Source organism: Haliaeetus albicilla, chromosome 1 (genome assembly GCF_947461875.1).
Source record: "Haliaeetus albicilla chromosome 1, bHalAlb1.1, whole genome shotgun sequence".
In the NCBI taxonomy this organism is placed as follows: Eukaryota; Metazoa; Chordata; class Aves; order Accipitriformes; family Accipitridae; genus Haliaeetus; species Haliaeetus albicilla.
In genome coordinates this window covers 53442309-53462532 of record NC_091483.1, presented here as the reverse complement: position 1 = coordinate 53462532, position 20224 = coordinate 53442309, and the positions used below count along the sequence as shown (strand labels likewise).

General features: G+C 37.6%; 1 protein-coding gene across 3 annotated transcripts in view; it reads right to left on the bottom strand.

The window, feature by feature from the left end:
• DLC1 (DLC1 Rho GTPase activating protein) overlaps positions 1-19512 on the bottom strand; it is a 234640-nt gene extending 215128 nt beyond the window's left edge. The window contains exons 1-2 of one of the 3 annotated variants that reach the window (XM_069789391.1): positions 19294-19512; positions 1391-2558 (exon numbers count right to left, since the gene is read on the bottom strand). In XM_069789391.1, the coding sequence (XP_069645492.1) occupies positions 1391-2446 (1056 nt within the window). In that variant the 5' untranslated portion in view covers positions 2447-2558; positions 19294-19512. Of the gene's footprint in view, positions 1-1390; positions 2559-18214; positions 18779-19293 lie in introns of those variants that run through there. The other 2 variants (XM_069789386.1, XM_069789402.1) reach the window with 2 other exon arrangements.
• Between the last annotated feature and the right edge of the window lie 712 nt (positions 19513-20224).

Below are 20224 nucleotides of genomic sequence, written 5' to 3'. Positions count from 1 at the left end.
TAACACGGTACATCTTGCTAACAATATGAAAAAATATTCACCAAAATTAGCAACTATGCTTAGAAAAAAGGAAATGAGATGCTAAAATAGAGGAGCTGAGAATACGGTTATAGTAGCTAATTAGTTCTCAAATATGATATTAATTCAGCTTTTTTTTTTTTACTATTTTTTTTTAAACTTGAACTGTTTTCTACAGATCAGTAAGTTTAGCATTTCTAGTACTGCTAGTCAGATTTCTACTTCTTAATTGTAACTCAGAGCCATGCTTACTGCAAGATCAGTTGAACAGTTACCACTTTAACTGTGATTGCATGAACTACCAAAGGAAGACTGGTTTTGAGGGCTTCTGAAACCTTTCGCAAATGTTACTTACAGCTTATAACCATATCAATTGAGTGTTAATATTACCAAAGGGTCTATACAAGGAAGCAGTGGCCAGCAGCTCAGGGTGCTGTGTTGGCATACAGTACTTTAGATACATGAATTTGAGCTTTAATGGAACAGCTACTGAGGCACTACAGCTGATAGAAAAAAGCCGCACACAATTAATAGAAACCAGATTTATAAAAAAAAACCAGACAAAAGAAGGTGGATGATGTCAAGTGAAAAAAGGCAGGAGAAATAAACAATTACAAATTGGTTACTAGCAAGAATAAGCAGCCTAGCTGGGAAAGCCAAACTTTAAGTTGAATTCTGCAGTGCCACAGTCAGCACATCTCCTTCCATTAAAGCCGCTGGGAGTTTTATTGCCATGGAATCTGTCCATTAAAATTTTGTGATGATACTCTTCCTCACTCTGTGTAGACAGTGAAATTTCTCTGGTTGCTTTGAAATTACAAAACATTGTTCCAAACTCAGCAATACTTCTTTTTGCAAGAACATAGGCTCATGGGGCTGAGCTGAAAACCGAAGAACTACTGAAAAATGTTTCCACTCGTTTTTTCCCTTTTAAAGTTTTGTTGCACTTTTTGCCTTTTCTCTTTTTTTCAGTAAGGCTTCCAAACCCCTGGACACAATCTGTTTCCTAAGAGAAACAGATAATGATACCTGATAGCAACAGAAAAACAAAAATAAAATGAAACCCATAGAAGATACTTATTCATTTAGCCTTGAACGACATATATAAAATAACATATATATATAAAGTAAATATGAGATAACTTCCAAATTCACTGCTCAGCCATTTTCAGACCTTAAAAAGAGCTCCTGAAACTCAGTTGCTATCTAGACACATTTTTTCGAAACCATTTGAAGAAAAAAATCTGACAAATTAATGAAACAAAGCTGAAAAACACATTTTATCCTCCAATCAATTAGTCACGGAACCACTTTCATAAGAAATTGGGGGAAAACATTAGAAAAAAATCTCTGCAGTTTATGAGCATCCTACCTTTCTTTTGCGCAGTTTCACTTGACTGTCTGAATATTCTTGTGTGGTCAAATGATTCCCTACATGTAAACACGGAATGTCTTCTGTTGAACTGACATTTGAAAGGCATTTGTTTTCAGGGGCCACTTGAGGTTCTGTGAAACCACTTTCATCCAGACCATTTTCCACTGCCGGGATGTGAGAACAGGGAGAAGATTGCATAAGGCAGTCGCTGGATTCCACTGCTGAGCATAGCTGTCTATCACTGCTGGTGCATGATTCAGAAGAAATCCCACTCTCTACCACATTACACTCAGACTTTCCAAGCCCGTCTTTAAAAGCATCAGATTTCCGGCGCTGTTGTGCAATTACAGCAGTATGAAGCAGCTGCTTCCCAGGCTTAATAATTTCTTTCACATTTGGAGAATTAGAATGATTTTCTTTCTCTACATCTACTACTTCATTTAAGCCTTCATAATTACAAAGCTCCAGGCTTTGGCCAATGCTGCCACAAACGGTGTCTTCTTCCATCTCCTCTTTAGGAACAGTGTCACCGCCAGGTTCCTTACTTGTATCTCCAATTACTCCAGATGCTTCAGCTGCCTTGTTACCCTCTGTTATTGGTACCATCTGTGTTAAAGAGCCTGCTCCATTTAAACTCTTTTCGTCACCTTTTGGTTCCCCCCCTACAGCAGTGATGTGGTAATTAACACTATCCAGGTTGAGTGATGAATAGTCATCATTCTCATCAGACACATGGACTAGAGTTTCTGTGCTGGCCTCCAGAAAATGCTCCTCATCCTCATGGTTGTCGTTTTCATCCACGTCCTTTGAAATGTTTCCCAGCTGCTTTGCAGGGAAGCCAATCCGCTCTCCACTATAACAGCACTCTGGAAACGAAGCGCATTTTTCTTTCCGGTCCACGCTCAAAACCTCATCTTTTTCCATACTTGTCTGCAAGTTATCAGCTACAAGTCCGTGACGACATGCTGTATTATACTCCACAGACTCCAAAGCCAATCCCATCCACTGGGTCACATGCTCTTCCCAGCTTTTCTTTCTGATTGCTAGAGACATGTCATAACAGTTCAGCAGCAGGCTGCAACGTACCTTCCACGGAGGACCAGAGGAGATGTCATGGCTGCTGTGCTCTGCTCCAGAGGGAGAGAGGGTTTCATCATTTTAACATCTGCAAGAAATAAAAAAAGACTGGGTTATTGAATCAACTCCAAATAAAAAAAAAACAGAAAGGGAAGGAACAGTTTAAACAAAAGTGTAAAAGCAAGATAAGACTGTGGGACCAGAAGGACAGGAATTTAGAAGACTGTTTTGGTTAAAGTTTTAATACTTTTCATACAAAACTTGACAGCACTCATAATTCAGTGTAACTTTTTTTCTGATTACTCTCCAATATCAAGTAAACAAAAATGGTATAAACGGGTGCATGGACAGGCAAGTAGCTCCAGAGCCAAAATTTGACAATAAGTCTCTTTTCACTATGTCTGTCATAAGATATTAATTTCCATGGGTATAAATGGCATTATGTCTTATGGTTGTTTTGCACACAAAGTTATTTTGTATTTCTTCCCCATCCAGAGATACCCATGGAGTGCAGAATTCTGGCTGTTTCCCAAAGAGGTAGAGCAGAACTTGAGGGTTATTCTGAATTTACCAAAGTTGTAAACCACTTATCTTATGAGTAGCTTTGGCCCATTTGGGGGCTCCCATATTTATTGCTATTGTTTCACTCTCTTCAGCACAAGTTGGAATTACAAGTCCTTGGTGAATATTCTTGGGATCTACTAATGTAAGTAAAGGAGGAAACCCTTACTTAGGATGGGGCTCTCCAGAAGAATAGCTTGTGAGCCAGAGCGGTCAGCCGTAACTCTGCCACTCACCTGGACTGCCGGACTCTGCCAGAGCCCACTGTCCCCACTTGATTATCTAGGTGAGTATTTTTCACTGACTGCCGTATTGGGCCTTCTGGACGATGGCATTTGAGATACATTAATCTTGTGACATTGCATGTACAAATTAGCACAACAAAAATACCTCATATTGAGTTATGCATTATAAAACAAAATTAACAAGTTCTTCATCAAATAACAGAAGAAGACTTCTGGCCCATAAAACATAAGAAGTTCAAGGAGCAGACGCTTCTACTTGTCACTCCCTACATAAGAGCTGTCAGCACTTAGCATGGATCTGCTTATTGATTTCAGCAATAAAGAAGATTAAGTACTGAGTTTGTTCTGGGTCATTTCAGTCCACTAAGGCAAATTCTGATTGCCCACCAGGCCACAAAGCTGCCTTCACAAATCACATGCCTCAAGGTATAAAAGTATTCATCTTGAAAGAAATGCAGAATTATTATGCCTGTGCAACTGAACCTCTGTAAATTATATGTTGACAAACTGACTTTCAGGATAGAGTTGTACACGCTCCTAGATCTTTAACGTTCTTTGAGGATGGCAAGCTTCATTTCACATTCACATTTTCCACCTCTGTGGAGTCTGTGCTTAAAAAGAAAATATATTCATAGGGTAAGAGAATTCCATGCACAAGTCATTAACGTGTGGGAGGCTGAGGAAAACGGAAAATAACACACAGAGCCAGGCCAAAAACAATTATCTGCTTTCAGAGGCAAAATTTTGTAGTAAGAAGTTAATACAACTTTAAGATTCACTTTTCTTTCTTGGTCAAATATGAGAGAAGGCCTAAATATTAAAATGTATAGTCAAATTATTGTATAAATTTGCAGTGCATTTGCATTCTTATTCTGACTTCATTTCGTATTTATATTCTACTATTTCTAAGTGTGTGTGGTCCAAAATCACCACAGGGTGCAAATCAATAATGATAATAGTTTTAACTTCTGCTGCACGTTTCCCTGATGGAACCTAAAGCTCTTCAGAAGCATTTAAATTAGTTTTACAACACCACTGTGTTTTGTTTTGACCTCTGAAAAGGGGCAGGTTTACTAAAATGGGCTCAATGATTTCTACCGCCCTCCATTAGCACTGCTTGGAGTTGCACCTGGGTTGAACTTCCCTCTTTCTTCCCCTACTACAACAGTAGCTCCATCTACTTTACAGAAAATTAAACACAGTTGCTACAGCCATATAGGGGAATTTCTGAAAAAAATCAAGGAAAGACACCAGTAACATTAAGTGTAAAAAGCTTAAAAATGCAGCTTCCTGATGACATACATGCATCCATCTACCTAAGAATTAGGCTGCTCTTAATGTGCAGAAGGCAGGCATTCAATGAGTTAACGGGTGTGTGTTAATCTTGCTGCTGCTGAATGGAGTTACACGTGTGCAGAAAGGGGAGAACAGATCCCTTACTGTTTTTCATTTTTTGGATGTGGAGAGTTATATTTCATGGGGGATGAAAAACAAATAAATTTTACTTTAGGAACCCTTCTGTTTTACTTGTGCTATCACTAGTTTTGGCTGCCTCACAGACTGCAGAAAAAATGATTAAACAGGAGAATATCAAATACTTTGCTTGAAATGCAAGACAAATAAATATATGACAAGGGCACTTTCATTGTTCTCTAAAATATGAGCTTATGTTAGCACTGAGTATGAAAAATTTACCTTACATACGCCCCCTCCCCAGGCAGCTTCAGCTACCAATCCCTGAAATCCCCTCATTCCCCTGGCACGTGGAGGAGCCCACAGTTTGGTGGAAGCTTCCTTTTCTTCCACTCCCCCTCCACTCCTCAAAGTCTGCATTATCTGCCACAATTCAGCTTAGAAATTCTTTTCCTGCTATAATTGCTTGACAGTTATGGGCTGACAAGGAACTTTTTTTCTCTCTTCTACCTCTTTATTCAGGATAAATTATTTCCTTTGCACTCACATGGAGGTGCATAAGCTGTGCTTTGAAGGATTCACCACTCCAAACCTCTGAGATTCATAACTTTACTCCTTTCTCTGCCAGAGAACAAAATGCACTACCACTTTGCAGAAGAAAGCAGTCCTGCCTGGATCTCTGCTTTTCTGCTGTGGCTGCTCACTTTTTTCTTGATGTGCAGCATCTTTTGTCCTCCGAGAAATGCCCTGCTCAAGTCCACTTGTACTCTTCACCAAGGGAAGAAGTATCTCCCTTTCCATCATTACCACCCCACAACTAGAAACCTTTATATCTGATTTTTCCAGATTTCTAAGACAGGCAGATGAACTCTTAGCAGTCTGTTGAAATGTTTTGTAGAGTGAAAAGACCTTTTTTTCTGATCACAGCATCTGTCAGTATGATAAAGTCCACTCAGCTGCTCCCATAATTCCGATTCATGTTTTGCTTTTACTTTTCAATAGCACTAAATTTAGTACTGCTTAGTAATATTAACTTTCTGAGTAATAAAGGTTTGAAACAAAATGCAAATGAGAAAGACTTCTGGACAAAATTTCTTGATCCTGGGTGTGAGTTAAGGCATATAGGCAATATTGACCCAGTAGGCAATTCTTGACCAAAGGAAATGGAAGTCAGCAGTGGGTGATCATGCTGCATCAGAATCCTCTTCAAGCACCCTTTGTGATGCTTCACAGTGTTTACAAAACAAGATGCCATTTTAGATGGATTTTGTAGTAGCTTACTCCCTGCCTCCTTTCCCAGAGTGGAAGAAAGGGGTAAGGAGAGAAACTGTAAAATAGAATGGAAATGAAAAGTAGGGCAAGCTTTTATGCTTGTTTATTTGTGGAAGTTTTGTATCAAGTCTCGCGGAACAGAGAGTTAATTTGCAACTGATAAAGTGCAGAGTGATGTGATGTATAAGATGAACTGGTAGGCTCTCCTATGATTTGATTGTCTAACATTTTCCTTCAGGGAGGATTCCTGTGATTTTTCTCTGAGAAGCTCAAATTAAACTGTTTCCAGCAGGCTTTCAAAATTCAGAGAAGCACCCTTTCTTTATCTCAGGAAATTCTGTTCAGGTTTGGCTGTGCCACGCATTTTTCAAGATGCCTTTTACCTTCTCTCGCTTCCCTCAGGAAACGTGATGGCCTACAAGAAGTATGTTTAAACAAAACAGCCCTGATACCTACAACTACATCCCACAAAAGCTGCGCAAGCTGGAGCAGGAGTTGGAGCTAGAGTGAGAACGGAAAGGGGAGGAAGGAGACTTACTTGAATGTCTGTATCTGTGACTACCCAGGCCTGTCAGAGACCCAGGTCCCTTTTTGGGGCACAGGATGGGACAAGAAAACCTGCCAGTTACAGGAGCGAGGAGGCAGAGGCACACAAGCAGGGCTCTCTGCTCCTCCATCTCCTCCCCCCTCAGCCTTCTAGGACGTAGGAGCGGAGTCCAGTCTGGTTTTCCCAGAGTTGAAGAAAGGGGTAAAGTGAGAAACGCAGAGCCATCCAGCAGCAGCAGCCACCACACGAGATGGGGCAGTGAACCCCACACCTTTAGGATGGAAGGGCTACGGCAAAAGCAGGCATAAATAAGACACCGCCATGCAGGAGGACACCTCAGTTGCATCCCCAGCTGGCCAGGGTGAGGACAGCCACTGACCCAGGTGTGACTTTCCTGCTGCCCCCACCAGAGCCATCATACTGACAATTCATTGCACCATGCAAGACCTCCACATTGCAATAAATAGAAAAGCCCTGGGAGAAAGTCGCAAAGAAAATGGGAGAATTTACTAAGAATAAGTGGCAGAAGAGTTTCGGAGACGGCAGCCCAGGCAGTACAGCCCCTACCATCCTGCCAGTGGAATTCAGTTTTTGCTAATGCTTTACATGAGATGCAGAACTTTTCTGTGAAAAAATAAGGCAAAGCGTTAGCTTACGAATTTACACAGAGATGAAAGACTGTGTCATTACATTTTTTACATAGCAGGCGTATGTAAGCAACTGACATCAAGCAGAAATATTTATTTTGTTATCATTATTTTATCTTTGTTGGTCTGTGACCCCAGTCGGCAAACTTTGTTTAAGGAAGTCTGAGTGAACAGGGTCTGTTTCCTATAAACTCATCTCACATCTTCCTGGTCTGGCTTACATTCAGCTCTTTCACTCCATACCAAGCTCTGAGACAGAATGTTGTTTACAAATAATTTGAGATAAAACATAAGCCTCTAGGTCTTCACTCAGCTAGTTATTTTAAATTATCTCCTGTTTTAGAATTTACCATCCTTCCTTCTCTTATTTCCTGGACATATACCACCCTTTGGATTCTACTGAAATGGAGATTCACCTTGTCTGCAGTTTCTATATAAACAGCCTTTGTAATGCATAGATATAGACCATGCTAAACCCTGATGTCCTAGAATAGAAATATAAGAATTATTTGTTGTAGGGTATTAATCTAGTGAATACCAGATGCATTTTCCCTTATTTCTTTTATATATAAAAGATAATCATATAGGATCAAATATTAAAACCTGTTTGAACTAATAACTATTTTGAAAATATTTACACCTTTACTCTGAAAATCAGAAAAGGCATAGTACTTTTAAAACAAGTATGTCTTCAGAACGAAATCATAAACCAGTTGAAATCTTTCATATAATTTTTAATGGTAAGGTTTGCATGTGTATGCATGTGATGCACTTATATGTTATAGATGTGCACACAGGCCAGTAATATAGCTGTTGCTGATTTTTGTACAGATCTCTTAATATTTGTTTTCTGCCATAAATTAGTGGACAGAACTAGAGTCCTTGTGTAGCAGTGAAAGGTGGTAAGTAATTAATACTTGACTGAAATCCATAGCCTAAGTCCCATTGGCTCCAACAGAAGAGTTGGTACTTCTGTGACAGTATGCAATGCATACTTGATAATCTAATTTTTCAAGAAAAGCTAAGGAAGTCCTGCCTACACTAAGACAAAAACAGGTATATTAAAACTGACTCAGGTACATTGTATATGTGTTTCTGCTTTAAAAATTGTTTTTAAAGGGCTCAACTCAATGCAATCTATGTAACTATAGAGACAGTATAGTTTACTAGACACTGGTCACCTAAAATTTTTCTCTTCTGCTTCATTCTGCAGGCCTTTCAAGACAAAAAGTATTAAAAGTGAAGTGAATGACAAAAAATAAAAATTCTAACCCCTCTCTTCCCTTACACTTTGTTAATGGATTTTTATTCTGAGAAAGTAATACTAGCAGCAATGTTGGATACATAACATTTAGGATCTTAGCTTGTCTCTTAATAGAAGTTGCTGTCACCTGTAAGATAATTAATAAAAATTTTGCTAACAGTTCTACTCAGCTATAACTATCCAAATGGAAAGTATTCAGAGACTTAATACTCGGGTCATACAAAGCCAGACACATAGGGAGAGTTTCTGAATGTATTTATAATACAGTCTTAGGTGGATAAGAACTAAATGATACATTATGTTATTTAGGATTACTAAAAGCCATAGGCTAAGTTTTTGGTGACACTAACATAACAAGTGCCAATCCCAAGAGTTTTCTAAAAGAAGGTGAATGAATAACAGCTATGGACAAAATATCACCTTTTTATTTTACAGAAAATTACTTTTTTTTTTTTAATTTAAATATTTCTATGCAGCATGAGAGTGTGACATGTTACCGTATGAACCATAATAAAAAGTGCTTTCTGGAATTATTCTTGGTCCTCATTTTCTGGTAAAATACTTTAAAATAATAGGCAATATTAAAAAAAACTTATGAAACACACTCAAACACTAGTATTGGAATAATATTGCATTGTGCCTTCAACACACACCAGAAAGATGCACTACGTTGGGCAGTGTGGCTTTGGTATCAGTATTTATTACAGAGGTATGAACTAAGTGCAACATACAAACATTTCTACCAGTACATACCCTATAATATAGTGAAAGGTGGTCCTGCCCATAGCAGGGGAGTTAGAAGTAGGTGATCTTTAAGGTCGCTTCAACCCAAACCATTCTGATTCTATGATTTTAAAAATAGATTGTTTCAATGCACCACCAATTGCTGGCCAGCTGTAGCTCAAACAAACATAAAAAAAAAAGGCAGCAGATAACAACCTCAGATAAGTTTGAGGAACTGACTCAATGGAATGTCAATTAGAAGAGGTTTCAGGACAAGAAAATCAAGTGATCAGGAACCAACTAGTAGAATTGAATAGCAATACTCGAATGAGAAATTACTGAAGTTGTAACTCTGAAAGGTACCCAAAGCTGTACACAGGAGCAGAAGGGGACAATTATGATGCCTGCAAGACAGAGGGAGGAAATCTGGGGAGCTGCAAGAGAGATGTTCTTCCAAGCAAATGCCTTTGGAGTCAGAGACAGGTTTTACTGGAGAAAGGAGATGCACAGAGCCAGAAGGGATCCTGACCAGGGCTTGGAGTAGGTGTGGGAAGTATAGCCTTTCTAGGGTAAGTAAGAGACTCTTTTCCCAATCTTTTTCTCTCTGATCATGAAAAGGAAGAGGAAGCAGAGGGATTTTTGCCCCACAAATCCCCATCTCTTTACTAGGCCTCACTGGTGGTATCTCCACACAATGAGAAGGCTGAAGGAACAGGCAGAATTGCTCTGCACAGTCAGCCTTGGGGTGCTGCGAGCAATGGTGGGATGCACCAAAAGCTGGTTTTAAAATCAAATCAAATCAAGACCACTTCGTCTTGAGCTATGTACTTGCAAGTCTGATCTCCATATGCAGTAAATTGGCTGAAAATCTAATGAAGAATGAAAAAACAAAACAAACAAAAAAACCAACCAGAAAAACAAAAGCGAGAATATATGTTTTTTTTTTTTTTTTTTTTATGAAAAGGGAGATTATGAATAGATTTGCAAAGGCCGCTATTAGAACCTGTGCTTTTTAGTTTGTTAATGATACAGAGGGACTGAATTGCAGTGGAGAGCTAGGAGATAAAACTGCATATGAAATTCCCTGTTAATAAACATAATGGCATGCAGTTATAAAAAAAAATTCTTATTATAAATGTGTAATAAAAGCCTCTATGATAGCTGCTACTAATCAGGACCCCCCCACCCCAAAACTAAGAATCACTGTGGCTGGTAATATGGAACTGAATTTCAAGCTCAGTGAAAATTAGAAAGTATGTAGCACAGAAGGCAAAAGAGAGATTGAGCATACAGTGGCATAACAATGTTCTGTAAGTTCTCATTATGCCATGAACTAAAAACTGTATGCAGTTATGGTAATTTCATCTCAGAAAGAGAAATGGAGCAGGAAAAGGTATAGCAAAAAACAATGAAGAGAATAAGAAGTATGGTATAGCTTCTGTCTGAGGAGCCGTGAAATAGGCTAAGATTTCCTGCCTGAAAAAGAGAGGATTTAGAGCCATATAAAAAGCAACAGTATCATGAAGGAGAGCATTTATTCATTGTGCCTCATACTACAGCAACTTGCAGAGGACCAAAGTAGAAATAGAAAGCAGAAATATTAAAACAGAAATAAGATTTTTTTTTTCTTATGCCTGTAAAGAAATAGAAGCCATAATGTATAGTAAATATAAATGATACACTGCAAAAAGTTTGTGATTTCTGATAGAAAAAAAACCATGCAAGAAGTTAATCAAGCCAAGTACCTAAAGTCATTCTTGTGACTTCATAAGGATTTCCTCTGTCCTGTGGGGATCTCTCATTATCCCTTTAGCAAGCTATTTTCTTTTCTCCTTTATAGATTTTGACATATGTCAGATATGCTCATTATAGTTTACTGTCAGTGAAAGCGTGTAATACTGTTAAGGTTGTTAACATCCTTTCTCTAAAAGACATTTAACTTGTTACAAAAATTGTGAAACTGTCCAGCAGCATTATAAGATCTCAACACATTAGATGTCCCAAACAATGAAGTTAAGTTGGCAAGTTGTTCATTCAGACATCCAAAGTCTTGCTTGTTTAGTGAAAATATTATTGGTTCCTAAGATATGAGCCTAAACTTTGTCAATATGCCTTAATTTATTGTTAGAAAACATAAAACAACATGGAGTTGCTTTATTTTCTATTCCTCCTCAACAAGTAGCTGCATTACCAGTGCTCATCATCATACAAAGAAGGGCTTTTACTTTTAGCCAACATGTGATTACAGTGGGTTTTGTCTTGGTTGTATTTGTATTTGGTTCATTTCCAGTGCTGAGCCTCAGATCAGCTGAGCCTTTTCCTCAAGGATGAGAAAGGAGAAATGACAGGATCCAAACTGAGCCACAGTTATCCAGGCTTAGCTAAGATCTATATTATTTACACCCAATTTAATTATCAAATCAATACCAATTTAAAAGACAATTTTAAATACCCAACTTTATATTTTTGTACTATTTTGCATTGATAAATAGTCAATAAAACAGAGAAATACTATTTTTTCAAGTATTTATTGTATAACTATACTACTTTACTATAATTTTGTTAAAGGCATTTTAATATATTAATGATCAGCATTAAATTCTTATTAGCTGTTATGATAATCCATCACCTTCACCACAGCATCATTCCAGAGTGACAACAGCCATTGAATTTATAACTGTCCACTAGAAAGAGAAGAGGTTTTAAGCCAAAAAGCATTTCTAGCATAGATTTTTTTAAGAAGAAAATCAGAGCCAAGATATTTAGCAATTCTGATCTGTGAGTCTGCTGGTCTTCAAAATTTAGTAGTCTGAAAGATATTATACCATCTTGATTTCAACATAATATAAATTGCTTATTACTTTGGAATGAAGAAAAGCAATCTGAGGTGTAACGGTTTGGAGTCTTCTTTTTGCATAGGTTTTCCTTTCCCTAATGGATTTTCTTTTCCTTTTCCAAAATGGAGGTCTTCTATGTGGAAATTTCATTGCCCTTTCAATCCTCCCCCCAAAATTGTTTCTGCTCTCCAGCCCCAGAGAACAGAAAAAACAACATATTTGGCAGATTCTTTACACCTCCTTTCCCCACCTCCCTTAACTGGAAGCATCTTGAAAAGAAGACATGAAATGAGAAAAAGCCATCTCACAGGACATGGCAACCCAGAAAACTGTGGTTATTATTTTTGGTCCAGAATTAGGATAATTTTTTCCAAAACCTAATTTTTTTTCAGGATAGAAGAAATTCCATTTTCTAGCCAACTCTAGTGAAAAACTAATTTTCTAACTACAGAAGGTCATTCTGAAAACAATATAAATTAACCAGACTGTATTCCTGATGCTTTTCAGATTTAAGGTTCTAATATAGTGTTTCCATTTAAAGAAAAGTTGCTGGTGCTTGTTATAGCCATGAAATCTGAGGCACTATGGACAATGACTTTTGGCAGCCAGTCTGCTTACTGAATAGTAGGGGGCATGTTTTCACTCCTGGTGTAGACAGGACTAAAAAGTATTGTTGACATTATTATGCATATATTTTGTACATAACAAGTGGGAAATTATTTGTCCCATCGATAAAGACAAATACTTTATCATCAAGAGTCTAGAGAGAACGACTACTGAGATGGCTGTGCTTTTTGGTGGGAATGAACCATTTTCAGTATCATTTGGAATCCCATTTTGATGCACCTGTAAAAAAAGTACTGTGAGCAAACTGAGCAAGTATTTCTGGAATGTAACTGAAGATGTGAAAAGCAAAAATTAATCAGAATCGCTGGTGTACCAGGTATTTCTTTGAAACTAGAGAGAGAATTAACATCTAATGCACACTGAGTGTTTTGTAAATGCGCTGGAGGACCTAATTAAGTACACTTCCTTCAAGGAAAGGAATGTAAAAATTTATTTTATTTCCCAGGTTGGTGAAATTGAGGGGAAAAAAGTCTGCATCAGAACAAAACCTTGCAATTGACCATTTTTCATTATAATATTCTTATTTCAGAATTCAGGAAACTTACCTTTCAAAGAACTTGGGTACAGTGTGTTTGTATCTTGACTCTTTATCTCCTTTTTTTCTGCCTCTATAATAGTCATAATGTGAATATGACTGTTATAGTCAATAGACTTTTTCTACAGTATTTTCCAGAGATACCTCAATGCCAAAATCATCAGCTGGTCTCCCGATTTTATGATGATACTCTCCTATTCGGCACCTGTAGCCTGCCTGGAAAGACATACCCAACCCTGGAAATTACTGTTGCTGAGTACATGAGTACAGGAAAAATAAAATAGATTACTTGAGCTCATGCAGATATCTTCCTTTGATTTGAAAACTAATTCAGGTCTATTTCCAGCTACCAATTCTCACTTGACGTGCAAAAGCTTTTCTAAAATCTTTGGCTGTATATCCAATTAAGCTGACAGTGACTTAAGGTTTGGAAGTTGCCTGGAAGGCATTGACATCTCCTACACACAGGTGTTTAATAGAACTAAAACGTAGATTTGTCTCTGCACATGGAATCCTCCAAGACCAGTTTCTGCTGCGGAGAGTACATCTCTTTGAGACTGTACTTTCAGAAAAAACTTCTTATCTTAGTGCATTATTATTGAGAGCTGCCACCTCTCTCTGATAAAACAGCATTATCTGAAGATAAACAATTCAAGCAAAATGAAAAAAGGGTTATCTGCCATTCAGCTGTGTACAAAAAAGTACGTAATGAGTCTAACAGTACAACTTCCAGTGTGTTGAGCTTCTCAGGGCTGCTCAGGCTCCAGGCTGAATCAGTGAATCCAAAGCAAGTCTTCCTTGCCTATTACATGTCTGTGTCTTGCAGGAGAAAATTCACGAGGAGAAGAAAAAAGGTTCATATTTTGCGATGGTCTTAGCAAAGAAGCTAATAATACAAAATTAAGGTTGTTGGATGCTCTTTAATAAGTTGCAGTTATACAGCTGTAATAATTTAACCCCAACTGCTTTGGCTAGGCAAATTTCTCACTGGTTCATCTTGCCTCTTCCATTTTCTCCTAGCTCCCTTACCAGAACAACACCTTGCAACAATCCTCCATACTACTCTAGATTTTCCTTACTTTTCAGTCTAATGAAATTTTCTTTTTGAATCTCACCACTGACTCCCTCTTATACAAAGTGAAATTTTGAATCATGAGGCAAACTTCCCACACGTGTGGTGATGTTCCAGTTGGAACATTTATTTATTCTACCATTAAAGAGTATTTGTCATGGTTGAGATGTAATGCAACAGACTGTATGAAACTCTCACTGATAAGACCTGCCTACCCTGGAAAGCCTAGAGTTGATGAAGAGTGAGCTAGAGGGTAGGAGAACCACTAGAGATTCAGAGGTAACAGAAGTCGTTTACAAACTTTCCTAAAGTTCAAAGGCATTTAATCTAAACCTACCCGATTTTGACACAAAATATAATAAAATAGCTAACAGGAAATATCATGAATCAGAGTAAGAAAAAGAAGAGCCTAGAGGGAAGTGAAGGCTAGAAGTAAAGAGTACACTGTATGAGTTAAATTAGTTTTAATGTAGATACATACAACCTAAGGCAAACCTCTGCATTTGTGTTCAGTGGCTGATGTACAATGTGCCAGAGATGTGCCAGATAAAACTCCAGGCATTTCTAGTTTCAACATGAGCAATTTTTCTCATTCAAGAGAAAGAAGTTATTATTTTAATAGTGGATTTGAAATTCTCTAGCAACAGACTGTTCTTAAAATAAGTAGTTTCTAAAAGCATCAACAAATATCAATGGTGAAATATGGGCTGCAGTGAGCAGCCCCAAAACATATTCAAATTCAGAATCAGTAATTATTTCCATAAAAATAATATTCACACTCCTACTATACACAGGATTTGCATGTGAAAATTCTATATAAATTTTGTTTGGGGTATAATTTTTATATGTATATACACACACATGCGTATGTATACATGTACATATACATAAACACACACACATATATGTAAAAAATACACTGTGTATGCAGCCAGGCGTAAAGTCCTTACCAAGTATTCACAGTGATCACCATCTTTGGGGATATTTTAAACCCAGGTGGACAAGCCCCTGAGCAACCTGCTCTAGTTGACTCCACTTTTAGTGAGAGGTTGGACCAGAGACCTCCAGAGGCTCTTTCCTATTGGGAGGGAAATCAAGATCTAGCCCTTCTGGATATACTATTTCAATTGCTTCTACTGCTATATTACTCAATTTTTGTCTTTTTCCTTTTTCTTTTGTAAAAGGAACAGAACACCAACACAAAAAACATCTTTTGATTTTTTCTCCAGACAAACAAACAACAGAAAATGGAACCAGATGACTGAAAGAAAAAAGAGAATACTCTAAAATATATCTCCTTTCTGAGAAAAAAGAAAACTGTTCATAAGTTCTCTTCCTCCTTCTGCTACTGCCCTCCTCAGGGAAGCTTTATATGAAAGAAGATACATTTCAGCAACAAAATTCATGTTAAGAACCACAGAAAAATATAATACAAAATTTAGCTTAATGCTTCTGACAACTAAAAAAAAAATTAATTAACTTTTGAGACTCATGAAAAAGCCAAAATGGGCATCCTTCTATTGTTCCACCACCTAAAGAATAACTTAAAAATTGATTTTAAGTTCAGCAATTTAGAAGAATTACTATAAACCTTGACTATTCAAAAACTGCCTACCCAAGCTGTTATCTTTGCTTTTAATTTTCTTTTAGGAGGGAATACATTTTGATTTGTGTTACAGAGATCTTCCTGAGTTAGGTCCAAATGTACAAACTTATTTTGTTCAAGGGCTCTGATTATGGAATTTAACATGGCAGGTCAACAGGTACAAGGTTCAAAAGAAAATAAGTTTGCAGGCACATATATTTATGGTGAAGGGAATCTATTTGAATAATTTCTATTACATAAATGCAACCACTTGCATTAATTTTTCTCAAGGCTTCAGACATAAATTCATGTGCTTAACTGTTCAAAAGAGTCATCTGATATAACTACTTGGGCTATTTTCTTGTTTCAAATTAAGAACATTAACATTTCTGAAGGAACAGAGCAAGGTCAAAAACTTTAGATGTTCATTTTCTGTGTTCATTTTCTGTGTTCATTATTGCTATATATCTGTAAAATAATTTTCACGGTTTTTTTTAGACAGTAAGCTTTCTGTGAATTCTTTTTCTTGAACAACAATATCTTAAAAAACAAAACCAGGTTAGCATAACAGAGAAGTTAGCCTAAGTAGAAACAGGTCTTGAACAGTGATTTGTCTTCAGGACTTTTAAATGAACCTTCTAAATCAAAAAAGTGGGCAGCTATCTGTGTCAGTTTTTCTTATAGTCTATAAGAAACTTCACAGTTAAATGAGAAAATACTTTCTGGGTTCTATTCTGTTATCTACTCTATAGTTCAACTGTCTCAGGTGTCAAGTATTTTCTTCTGCAAGTGAGGTCAGATGAGGTCATTATATCCTTTAAAACCCAGAAGACAGTGCTGCAGAAGGCGGCACCCCCTGATATGGAATGATTATTTTTATTACTTGGTATTTTCTCTTCTGTTTAACTAGAGTACTCACTAAGTTCGTACACGCATACTTGCAGGAGCAAGTATGGGAATACAGTGCAGTAAAAGCCACTAACGCTAAATCCCTTGAGACATCAAAGTTCCAGCACAAATTTCACAGGAGTAACACAGAGACTAAGCCATCCAGATTCCTCTCAACTTCTCAGTCCCACCACCCAGCTACCACAGCTCTCCCAGCTCAGGGCGCCGAACTGGAGAATGCTTGTCCATAAACAAACGAGTGATTGCGACTTTAAAATTCACCCCAGGATATACCCAGGAACAACTTGCTGCCTACCAGCAGTTCCCCGTCCCCTTCAGACCCGTGTCCTTCACAACCCAGAGCCTCTTCTGACCACCAGGAACAACTTTCTTCCACCCGAATGGCAGTAAAGTGTACAGTTTTCAATCTATTGCAGAGGAGATATTTGACTCCATTCTGGAGTATTTACTAGTCCTTCACGTCCTTTCATGCCACAAAGTCATTTCATTACTCACCAATCATTTCGAAAAAATATTCAGTAAAAACACAGTTAAAAAATTCTTGAAATATGTGAACAGATGACTCCTTTTCAGTTACCAATCTGGCCAATAACTATATGGTGCCTTAATGATGCGCATAAGAAAGAAAGAATCTCTAGTATGACTTATGAGCAACAGCTGTCCTTTCAGATTTTCAGAAAGACAAAGGATACTATATAGATTGCCATGAAAAATGCTTCTGATGTCCATAACAATTAAATAATTAAATCACGTCTTTATGTAAAATAGCAGCAGCTCCATTCACACATCAGTTAAAGATAATATCCCGAATTTCCCCCTAAACTCCTTAGCAGCAGATTCTTGTTATTTTTAATAGTTAAATGTTTACTAGGTTAAGAAAAAGACTGAGTAAATTCATATATCTTCACTGAAAATTGTAGTCAGCTGACGTTTACTGAAACTTGCTTTCTCTCTTCTAAATGCTAGCACAGCACATACCAACTGCGTATCTAATCATAGGTTACTAAAAATAACCTAATTTAGATAATACTAAGAAATAAATCTTGGAATTTCAGATTTAGAGTGTAGGCATTTAAGACTGTATTGTCAGTTATACCACAAATTTCATCTAGGACTGAGAAAGGGCTGGAGACCAAGCCCAGCAGAGGTATAACTGATATATCTACCTAAAGCACTCCTCATCATCATTATTGCTGGAGGGAAGGGAAGGTGGGGGGAGAGAAAAAAACATAGCCCCAAATGCCCTCCCTGTTGGCAAATGAGGTGAAAAAAGAAATCATTCACATGTCTAGCTTTCCTATTTAATGTCCATTAAAAAATATGCAAGAAAGACCATGCAGCTCTATTTATATATGAATGCAAATAAAATTAAGCATATCAAGAATATTTTTTAAAAATGAAGAAAAATGCACATGAAGAATTTTTTATAGATCTGGTGCATTTTGATAAACAGAATTGGCACAGTCTACAACTAAATGTACATTTTTAATGAGTATCATTTTTTTACCTCCAGTTTTAGTGCTGAGATCCTGAACGCAGAAAGCTCCAGTGCTGGATACTGCTTGTTTCTTTTCTGATTTTTCTTTTCTTTCCTTATTTTTTTTTTTAATTTATTTTTTGATAGTTTAAAGTACAGAAAGATTCCAAGACAGCCTTACCTAGATGAAGAGAATCTGGATTTCAGACATGACCTCCCTCAAATCTTTGGTCAATAAAAGAAAAAAAAACCAAACCCCAACAAAAACCAAAATGAAGGAGCAAACAAACAAACAAAAGAGCCCAGTCCCAGTTAGCTCCTGCTAGCATAAAAGTTCAGATTTCGCTACTGAGATCATTGCTCTATTCTAAGCAGTTTTGCTCAATGTGTGATTCTAACAAAAACACCCTCTGCAGCTGGAGGGAGCCTTAACTAAGCACAAGCCTGTCAAGCTTTTCCCAGTGACTTCTGTCTACTAAATTCAGACTGATGTTTTGTGAAAGGGGCCTCAACAACCAGGCCCAGATTGCCTGAAAAGTATTTCCTGCCTTTGAGAGAGAGGGAGAGAGAGACAGCGAGCCTGCCTGCCTGCCTGCGCCAGGGAGAGGGAAAGGGAGAGAGCGCAGAGATGGGGGGAAAGAAAAAAGACGGCAAGACCGAGCATTTCAAGATATTCAGCTTAATATGCTGCTGGGCGATTTCTGTCAAACGGGAAGATCTGTGCCACAGTTACATAACGTAAAAGTGTTTTCAAGCTCCTCCCTCTGTTGTTTTTTTTTCCTTCGAAAAATTATTTTATGCATCTCTAACGTTCATGCAAAGATAACAGTTGTCCAGAACAACAGAAGAAAGGCTCTGAAACGCCTGGTCTTCGGCACCAGGTAGTGAGAAACAGGCAGAGAACAACACGGTCTAAACTCAATTAACACATCGCATTGACAAAGAGTCTAGTGCTATTCTGACGAGCATATATACACAGTTAGAGAGATACCATTTACACGCGTATGCTAAAGTTGTATTCCTACTCAAGAGAATAAGCTGGATCTGAGAAAATGAACTTTACGGTTTAAACGCAGTCATATTGCAGGCAGTGGTATATGTTGCTTTACCTCTTCTGAGAATCCTCCAGAGTCACACAAATCCAGCTCTGCAAAAGCAAAAGGACAGACTCCATCTTGATCATATTAGTATTTTGCTGACATAAAACACTTGTAACTACTTCGTTCCAGTTTGACAGGGTGCCTGAATCACGTCTCCAGAGTAACCCACAGCATCTACATCCTTTGCTCTATACAAATGCAGTGAATATCATCTGTTTATCTTTTCTGCTTTCTTCTGCCTCCTCTGAATGACTTCCTCTTAGCTGTTCCAGCCTGAGAACTTGGATTACCATTTGGTTTTGATTAAAACCAGACGGACAGCTCTGTAGAAGTTTGAGGGTAAGCTAATGGAAATGACTTGTATGGCTTTAATTAGTGTATCTATTAATAATAAATATTAGCTACCCATACAACAAATTCTACTAACAAACACATGCAAAAAACCATCTTTGGTCACTGGTCTCATATTTAAGTGAAATAACTTACTCAGTTTTTATTTTGTTTAATTCAATGTGAATCATAATGGTAATGACCATGTGTGATTTCCAAACTACAGGGTGAAGGCAACTCTTTTTTTTCCTTTTCTTTAAAGAAAGAAAGAAGTGTTGTGGCCAAGTTTAATCATCTTCCCAGGTGGGTTGGTCATACATAATTTACATTCTGATGACCCCTTCAGCCGGTGTAAACCTCCTTTATTAATTATTGCTCCGAGTAAATGATTTTACCATTACTGATCAGGTTATTGATTGGAATCTTTGGCCTTTGGCTGGCCTTCAGAGGGAGCTATAGAGATGCAAAGGTAAGACACCGCATGCGCTATGCTACACAAAATAGCGTCTGGACATTTAGTGACCAGAAAGTCTCCATTCAGCAGGCCTGCCACAACTGGGACAGGATATTTATTCTGAAAGGAGATAGGAAAACTTCATAATTATTAACT